Genomic DNA, 9,894 nt, shown 5'->3' on the forward strand with positions numbered 1-9,894 from the left:
TTTTCATTACCACATTTGCAAAACAGTAAGACCTGATAGCACCCAGAGTTGATGAGGGTCTGGGAAAACGGGAGTTATCATACTATTACTGCTGGTGTAAGTATAACTAAGTCCAGAAGTTTTGGAGGGCACTTTGCACTATTAAACCCTTAATGCGTTGTGTCAAAGGCTGCAGGATACTCACCAAAAATCATTGTCTCCTCTTTGACGTGGGCCCACAGCTAGGGTATGTTTCCCAGCAGCGCTGGCAGTAAGGCGTGGCCGTGGGCCTCAGCTGCAGCCAATGGCAGGACAATTCAAGGGATGCAGTCAGCATCTAACCCCGTTCATCAACACCTCCCAGGTGTATCCCCCATGCCCATTTCCCTTCCAGCTGGCTGGAATGAAGACCACTCTAGAACAACCTTTAAGGCCATGGGCTGAAAACAGTAGAACTCCAATCCACTGTGGTTCCAAAAAGACCACAGTAGAGGAGAACATCCAGCTGACATATTACCCACCCAGCACTCACGAGCAAGAAATACAATTTCTTTTATTTAAGCCATTATGTATATTTACTTGGTCTATGTGTCACAGAAATTAGCCTACTCCCATACATTTACATGCACTTTAATTCAGCAATTTCAATATTAGGAATTCATCTGAAGTCAGGACATATATATTTGTACAAATATGGTAACAAGCTATATGTCCACCAAAATTGGGAGTGATCAAATAACTTACGGCACATCCATACAATAGATGACTATGCAATGTTACAGAGAGTGATATAGGTCTGCACGCACTCACATGAAAAGACCTCTAAACTTTACTGTTAAATGGGGAAAAAAATCAAGGTACAAAACAGGGTGCACAAAGAGACATCTGTGCATACACACATACTGGTATATACATGCCTTTTTCTAGAAGGATAGGTGTGTGGATACATAAAATCTAAAATAGTATAGAAAATATACAAAATATAGATGACTATATAAAACAATACCCAGAAGGCTATATGAAATTAACAATGTGACTGGGCCAGGGGACACCCAGATATCTGCTTAAACATTATTTCTGTATGTGTCTGTGAAGGTGTTTCTGGAAGAGGTTAGCATTTGAGCTGGGGGCTGAGTGAAGCCAATGGCCCTCCCCATTGTGGGTGAGCCTCATCCAATCCCTTGAGGACCTGAATAGAACAGAAAAGCAGAAGAAGGTTGAATTTGTTCTTTGCCTGATTGTTGAGCTGGGACATTGACCATCTCCTTGTCCTCTGTGCTCCTGGACCTCAGGCCTTCAGACTCAGGCTGGAATCTACACCATTGCCTCTGTGGCTCTCAGGCCTTTGAACCACATCATTGGTTTTCCTGGGTCTCCAGCTTGCAGACTGCAGGTCATGAGACTTCTCAACCTCCATAGCTGTGTGAGCCAATATCTTATATCAATAATAAATTGGTTGTGTTGGTTCTGTTTCTCTGGAGAACCCTAATAGTCAACAAAAAGTTAAAAGCCTATCTTTTCACACCTGCCTATTATTTTCTGGAATTTTTACCACCAGGAGAAAACTACGTAATTGATCACAGGGTGACAAATGGGCAAAATCAGCCTATTAATAAATATTCATTTAGCACCCATTACATTCCAGGCATCAAGGACACAGCTTAAGAAACCCGCGAGGGAATAAGACTTCACAGTAGGATTCAGGAGCCCTCATCTGCGGTTATGCAAAGGGTACAGGCAGGCCTCAGGGATTTTGCCAATTTGATTCCAGACCCGCGCAATAAAGTGAATATCGCAATAAAGCAAGATGTGAATTTTTTGGTTTTCTAGTGCATATAAAAGTTATGTTTATACCATACTGTAGTCAATTAAGTATGCAATAGGATTATGTCTGAAAAAACAATACACATACCTTAATTTTAAAATACTTCATAGCTGTAAATGCTACCCATCATCTGAAACTTCAACGAGCCATAATATTTTTGCAAGGGTCACATCAAAGATCACGGATCACAGATCACCACAACGAATAGAGTAAAAATGGAAAAGTTTGAAATATTGCAAAGATCACCAAAATGTGACACAGAGACATGAAGTGAGCAAACGCTGTTGGAAAAATGGCACCAAAAGACGCTGGATTTGTAAAATATGCAAAGTCTGCAAAGTGTAAGAAAGAAGCTAAGTGCAATAAAATGAGGCATGCCTGTACTTCAATAAAACGAGGCATGTCTGTACTTCTGTACTTCTGTGAAGATGGTTCTTCATGCAGCTTGCAGCCCCAGTGAGAGAACAGAGCCCCTTGTGGGCAGGAACCAGTCCTGATTGCTTTGATGGTTGTTAAGATAAGGGGTGAGAAGGACTTAAATTCCAAAAACGAAAGCAGGAAGAATCCTCTAAAAGTCAAAGAGAAACCAAAAATGGGCTGAGAATCCAAATAAAATCACCTAGAAATTCTAGGATGAAAATTTCATTTCTTGAGCAAAACCTGCCAAGACTTCTCACCCTCCCTGTTGCAGGAGAGTCTTTGCTTATATGGAAGACACTGCATCTCTTGTGTACACAATTCTAATCTTAATTTAGATTTATCCCTACTGTTCCACGTTGTCCAAACGTAAAGGGTTATGGTATGAAATGAGGATTGCCACAAAGATTTAAAAGTGAAGGTTCACATAAAGACTACCAATGTCAGGGGGTGGGGAGCTGGTGGGATAAATTGGGAGATTGGGATTGACATATATACACTAATATATATAAAACAGATAACTAATAAAAAATAGGTAACTAACAATAACCTGCTGTATAGCACAGGGAACTCTACCCAATACTCTGTAATGGCCTGTATGGGAAAAGAATCTAAAAAAAGAATGGATATATGTATATGTATAACAGATTCACTTTGCTGTACACCTGAAACTAACACAACATTGTAAATCAACTATATTCCAATAAAAATTTTTTAAAAAGAAGAAAAAAAAAAAAAGACTACCAGTGTATATACCTTGGGTGTGGAGGGGTGATAAAAATAAGTAATCTAACCTGGAAGAAAAAAAATCAAAGTATAATGCCTTTTAATAAATGAATATTGAAAAGAAAGAAAAACTGAAGGTTCAGTCATGTCCCCTGTTTCCTCCAAGTTTCATCATTTTTCATCATAATCTCTCTGAAATCTGGAAATGTGCTGGTGATAACCCCCCACCCCGAAATGCTTTGCTTCTTTACTAGCCTGACTCTCTACCTGCACCCAAGAAAAGAGATGTGTATCAAACAGATAAGACTGATGACTTCAAATGCTCTATCCTTGAGGGCAAGCTCATCAAAATATACACAGCACAATAACCAAGCAGCCCTGGGCACTTTCACAGCAGCCAAATGGTATTGATTTTATGCTGATTCATTAAAATTTCAATCATTAACTTTCTTGTCTTCTTGAAACTGTTGCTTAAGGACAACTGAGTCATGAGAGAGTTTAAAAACTTAAGCCTAGGACTTCCCTGGTGGTGCAGTGGTTAAGAATCCGCCTGCCATGCAGGTGACACAGGTTCGAGCCCTGGTCCAGGAAGATCCCACATGCCGCAGAGCGACTAAGCCTGTGCGCCACAACTACTGAGCCTGAGCTCTAGAGCCTGCGAGCCACAACTATTGAGCCCACGGGCCACAACTACTGAAGCCCGTGTGTCTAGAGGCCGTGCTCTGCCACAAGAGAAGCCATCGCAATGAAAAGCCCGTGCACCACAACAAAGAGTAGCCCCTGCTCACTGCAACTAGAGAAAGCCCGCACACAGCAACGAACACCCAACACAACCAAAAATAAATAAATTTAATTTAATTTAAAAATTAAAAAAATAATAAAATAAAATGTGGGCTTTGGTGTTTGAAAGGGTTTTATTAATTGATCTCAGTGGCGCGTGACGAGCTTAAAGAGCTTACCTGTGTGTCCCCGGAGGTGCTGGCTGGAGGCAGACATCAGCTTACAGCACACCATTAACACATAGGCCAGAAAGAGCCAATGAGACAGCAAGACCGACCTAGCACAGACTCTCATCCTGGAAAGAAAGCAGGACGCAGTTAGTGAGGGCTGAGTGACACAAGGCTTTTCAGCAAACACCATCCTGAGAAGGTGGGGAAAGCAGTGGAAGATGCTCAACGGTGGACTTCTTCCCCCACAAGGAAACTGAAGGCCAGTCAAACCTTATTTGCACTGTGCATTCACTCAATTTTCAATAAATACCTTTTTTTTTTTTAACATCTTTATTGGAGTATAATTGCTTTACATTGTTGTGTTAGTTTCTGCTGTACAACAAAGTGAATTAGCTATATGCATACGTATATCCCCATATCCCCTCCCTCTTGCGTCTCCCCCCCACCCTTCCTATCCCACCCCTCTAGGTGGTCACAAAGCACTGAGCTGATCTCCCTGTGTAAAAGTTTTCCAAGTCAGCTACATGCCTCGGTGAGAAGTCTATTTATGAATCCCTAGAGTGTAGCCTGAGTGGCCCTGATAGAACATGGGGGTTATATACTATTTTATAGCATGAAATTTAAAAAACGACATACTTAGAGCTGGATTCAAATAGAAGATATGTGGTTTCCTCATCTGAAAGAAACCACAGAAATTTTCACACCAAGCTCGAGAGATTTCCCTTGGTTTCTCTGACTGTTTATTAATGCCCTCTGCCCAGAAGACTGGCTGACTAGTTTATTAATCCAATTTCGAAGTTTGATGGGAATATGAGCAAGTAAGGTGACTATAGAAACAACTTCATATAGATATCAACAGATAAATGGATAAAGAAGATGTGAGATAGATATGATGCAATATTATTCAACAATGAGAAAAAAGGACATCTTGCCATATACAAAATTTTAGATGGACCTTGAGGGCATTATTGCTAAGTGAAATAAGTCAGATAAAGACAAATACTGTATGATCTCACTTACATGTGGAATCTAAAAAAGACAAACTCAGAGAAACAGGTTAAGTAGCATGGTGGTTACCAAGGGTTGAGGGTGAGGGAAATGGGTAGATATTAGTCAAAGGTCAAATATTTCAGTTACATGATTAACAAGTTTGGGGATCTAATGTATAGCATGGTGATTATAGTTAATAATACTATATCATATACTTGAATGTTGCTAAGAAAAATGTTCTCACCACCAAAAAAAAAAAAAAAAAGGTAACTATGTGATAGTAGGAAGGTGGTAGCTGATACTATGCTGAGAATCATTTTGCAATTGACAAACATATTAAATCAACACATTGTACACCTTAAACATACACAGTGTTATGTGTCAATTGCATCTCAATAAACCTGGGAAAATAAACTTCACCTCCTATGAATGGACAATACCCAAACAGTGGCTCAAAGACAATTCAGTTCACAGATATAGTTGTGTGGTCTATTCTAAAACAACCCCTCCCCCCAAAAAAGAGTAAGTAAAAAGAAAATAGCCAGTATGCATTCCACCCCCCTCCCTAACTTTCTGCCCTTCTTGATATTATAGGGAAATTAGATAGCACTTGATTAACCTTTATGTTTGCTTTTTTTTTTTTTTATGAACTTTTTCAAGCAAGAGTCAGAGCTCTTGGCGTTTGAAACTCCAGTGATACTAGATTCTGCCTGGTACATGTCTCATGGTATTTAGGATAAAAGATCCACCAAAGAGGATCAAAGGAACCCCCTTTTCATGTACACAAGATGTATAAACACTCATGGGCAGACGATAAAGACATAGCCCACGGGGATGGATCCCTGTTTGGGTAACACTAGAGGCAAAGCTTGTGAGGAAATCCTGGAAGGAAGGGTCTAGCCACCCCATGGCTGTCAGCTACACAGTGCCTCGACCAGAACCGTGATTCCATGCTCAAGGGAAGGCACAGTCTTGGGGACCTGGTGCCCACATCACACTCTGGGAAGTAGGCTGTGGCCTCTCACAAGTTAAACAAATCCATCTTGTTGAAAGATCTCGTATTGCTCCCTGATTTGAGACTCAATCTGCCTTTGAAGCAACCGCAGTAAGACAAGATTCTAAGACTATCTTTGAAGAGCACGGTGTTAAAAGGGGCTCAAAGCTTGACATCTTTTTGCCCCTTGCCTTGGAAACCCTGAAAATTTTAAACTGACATGGAAGCATAGGGTCTCTTTGCTTTGAAGGGCCTGCACATGCCTTAATTTTACAAAGCATGTCTTCTATCTCCCCCACCTCGGCACACACACATGGTAAGTAGAAACCCTAGGATCAGTTTGAAAGGTGGCAAAGAATATACACGTAAGCCTATGTGAGCTTGAGGTGCTATTATTTAATTATATTTTCACTTCAGGAAATTGATTATTAATTTATTACTAACAGGGAAAGCATGGAGGTTCAGAATTCCATATTTGCTGAATTTTTGAATGAGGTGCTCTATCTCACCGATACTGTTTTAAAATTTCTGTTGTTAACCCCAATATCAGTTATTGATCTAATTGTTACAAAGGCTTATCCCTCTTACTCAAGGATCAAAAATTCAAATATCTCCAAATAAATGTGTAGGCTGGCTGGGTCAAAAGCACTGGTGAGCAGTAGGGAGTGTAGAGACCTGTCTAGAAGCAGCTGCTCCAAGTGATGCCAGGAACGACTTTTAAAGAAAAGCTGTTTTCTGATACGCAGTCTACACACTTTATATGTCAGCAAGTAATTCCATTTTCTTTGTTTTAAAAACACAGTGCAGAGCTTCCCTGGCGGACCAGTGGTTGAGAATCTGCCTGCCAATGCAGGGGACATGGGTTCGAGCCCTGGTCCGGGAAGATCTCACATGCCTTGGAGCAACTAAGCCTGTGCGCCACAGCTACTGAGCCTACGCTCTAGAGTCCACGAGCCACAACTACTGAGCCCGTGTGCCACAACTACTGAAGCCCGCGTGCCTGGAGCCCGCGCTCTGCAACAAGACAAGCCACCACAATGAGAAGCCCACGCACCGCAACGAAGAGTAGCCCCTGCTCGCCGCAACTAGAGAAAGCCCGCGTGCAGCAACGAAGACCCAACTCAGCCAAAAATAAAAATAAATAAATAAATAGATTTTAAAATAAATTAAAAAAAAAAAAACACAGTGCAGACTGAACAAAACACATTTGCAAGCTGGATCAGGTACCCCGGTTTCCAGTTTGTAGCAATTAGTGGCCCAAAAAGCAAAATTTCAAGGAGTCAGATGAATGGAGTACTAGTTTTCTATTGCTGTATAACAAATCTGCCAAGTTTAACAGTTTAAAACAACGGGTCTCCTCCTGGCTTCTTAACTTTTCTATCCTCCACTTTTTCCTGCTTGGTGGGTTGGCTCCCCTCCCTCTAACCACAGGGCCCCCCCAATTTCGAGTCTCTAAATTCAGACTCGGTCTTTCAGGTGAGCTATAATCCCTCCCACCTAAACTATAAGTGAAATTCAGTTTCCATGTGTTTATCAGTCACTGCATCACCTAAACTTGTCTGAATGGAGTTTACCAAATCTGGAGAGTATGTCTGAGATGATCTGAGTCTCAAAGGTTGGTTACCCTGGGAAGCCAACTGTGAGATGGAAATTGATGAGCAGGGGGTTATTTAAAGGATGCCCTAGGGAGAATCACCTGTGGAAGGGGAGGGGCGAGAAGAAGGCAGGACAGAAGGAGGAAACGGCCTCAGATAACCCTATGGAGAGTTCCAAAGCTGAGACACCCCTTCTCCACGGTACCAGGTTGGAGTGAGGGGCCAGGCCTTTATACTTGGACATAAGGGAAAATCTTAAATCTTCAGCAAGGAGGCTCTTTGTTTTGTTTGTTTGTTTGTTTTTGGCCACACCACGTGGCATGTGGGATCTTAGTTCCCTGACCAGGGATCGAACCTGCGCCCCCTGCGTTGGAAGCGTGGAGTCTTAACCACTGGATCGTTGGGCGAGTCCCCCAGCAAGAAGGAGGCTCTGAATTGAGGACAATTCAAAGAAGCTGTAGGCCAGCTTCCGCAACACTTCCAACAGTTGAGGGAATGAATCCTTCATTCCCAAAGGGGGTTCTGGGCAGTGCATCACACTCTACTGCTGTCCATCTTCAGACGGAAGATCCCAGGGCATATGCATAATTTACCTGGTGGGGCTGTGAGAATCGGCCTCAAGAGAAGACTCATCCTCTGAGGTAGAAAAGCCTGTGCCATGCTCATTAAAATGTCATGGGAAGAGGTTTCAAATATAAACTCTATGCCAGCCTGGGCCTGTTTTGCCCTCAGAACCATTCTTTCCCCTTCCCCTGGGTGACACCTATACATTGCATTTCCCAGCCACCTGAATCGCCTGGCTCCTGGCTCGGTTTAACCAGTAGGAGACCCTGGCTGGAGCCTGGAGGGTGGAAGGGAAAGGGCAGGGTATTTCTCCCCCCCCACCACTTCTCTGTCTTGGTAGGTTCTATGGAGTGGCCATTTCTCCTCCACAGTGTCCATTTCCAAGAGAAGGGCCCACTGTGGATCCAACTCCCACTGAAGGTCCCTTCCCCTAAGCACTGGTCAGCAGTACTGCCTTCCTATGTCCCACCAGTCTCAGGATGGCAGAAGCTTCCTGCTGTTGCTGATCTCTGGGCTGCCTCTGTATCTTCTGCTTGACATCTCTGACTCTCCCATCACATGTGTAACCAGCTCCCTGAATTCACTTCCCTCTGTTCCACATTATCAGGATGGTTTCTGTTTTCCTGGTTGGATCCCAACAGCAAACCCCAAATCAAAAGTCTCAAGGGCCACTGTTCCAAACCTCGGGTGATCATTCCTGATCTAACTTCTTCTTCATGGACAATTCTACCTACCGGTGCGGGGTGAATAGTTACAAGTTCCCAGTGCCTAAAACAAGTATTTACTTAACAATAGCTATGATTCCCCAGAGAAATGCCTATGGATAAGGGGGCAGCTATTGAGCAGTGATTCTTTATTTCATTCAATAATCTAGGACCCCCTCCCCCAGTAAAAGGATTTCTCACCTACTACATCTACTGTGATACCTCAATTTCTTCTACATTGAACAATTTTGCCCAAATGTAAAGCAAAATTGGTTTACCTTAAAAATATCACCATTTACCCTGCTGAATAGCTGAAACACTGCTTTACAAACTGAAATAATTTCAAAGATGAGAGCTAAAATTTTTTAAACTCCCCAAATTCCCAAAAATTCAACGTAAAAAGAAAGCTTTTATAAAGGATCATCAACTCTAAGATACTCAGTTTGGCTAAATTCTTTATGCTTCGTAAAGATATCATCTCTAGGTATGTGTTAAAATCATTTTACCTTGGAGACTTCATAAGATTTGGTTCCAGTCAAACACAATTATTCCAGGATGTATTTCAGAGTGACTCCAAATTCCCATTGGTAGCTAGGACCAATTATGCAGTTCCAAAAAATTATCTTAGCTTGGAAGACCTATTTGAAAAAACAAAAAAGACAGGAAGCCATTAGCATGTTAATGTTGAAATGATGCAGATTTCCAGTAGCAAAACTGTGGGTTTTTTACAATGCCGCCTGCATTTTCAGGCAAGCGGTAGACAGCCAAACACATCCACGTTTGTAAAGTGTCCTAATAGACGGAGGGGAGGCGAGGAAGATACAGAATTCCACACTTATTAACTAGCCACATATTAGTTAACATAATATAGTTTTAAAGTAGAAGTTCCCTCCAGAGCAAAGGCATCCCCAAGTTGACAAGAGCGTCTAAATCATTCATGATGCAAAATTTCACTCTCATTTCGTTAACCATGGGATGAAAATGAAATTGGAGGTAATCCAATCCCAAGAGTTCTACAACTTGCCCAACGTCACAGAGCAGTGGAAAAGCCAGCATGAAGATCTGAGTTCCTATGTTTGTGTGATATAAACCTGATGATGCTAAACAATTTGCAAGACACACTACCATGCATAAAATAACCAACAAGGAC

General features: G+C 42.0%; 1 protein-coding gene across 1 annotated transcript in view; it reads right to left on the minus strand.

The window, feature by feature from the left end:
* The window catches only part of TAFA4 (TAFA chemokine like family member 4), a 122,398-nt gene extending 113,134 nt beyond the window's left edge, over positions 1 to 9,264 (minus strand). Inside the window, exons 1-2 of the mRNA XM_059940603.1 lie at positions 9,251 to 9,264; positions 3,907 to 4,022 (exon numbers count right to left, since the gene is read on the minus strand). Of these exons, the coding sequence (XP_059796586.1) occupies positions 3,907 to 4,022; positions 9,251 to 9,264 (130 nt within the window). The remainder of the gene's footprint in view (positions 1 to 3,906; positions 4,023 to 9,250) is intronic.
* Positions 9,265 to 9,894: the final 630 nt, after the last annotated feature.

Source organism: Balaenoptera ricei, chromosome 11, assembly GCF_028023285.1.
Source record: "Balaenoptera ricei isolate mBalRic1 chromosome 11, mBalRic1.hap2, whole genome shotgun sequence".
NCBI classification, from domain to species: Eukaryota; Metazoa; Chordata; class Mammalia; order Artiodactyla; family Balaenopteridae; genus Balaenoptera; species Balaenoptera ricei.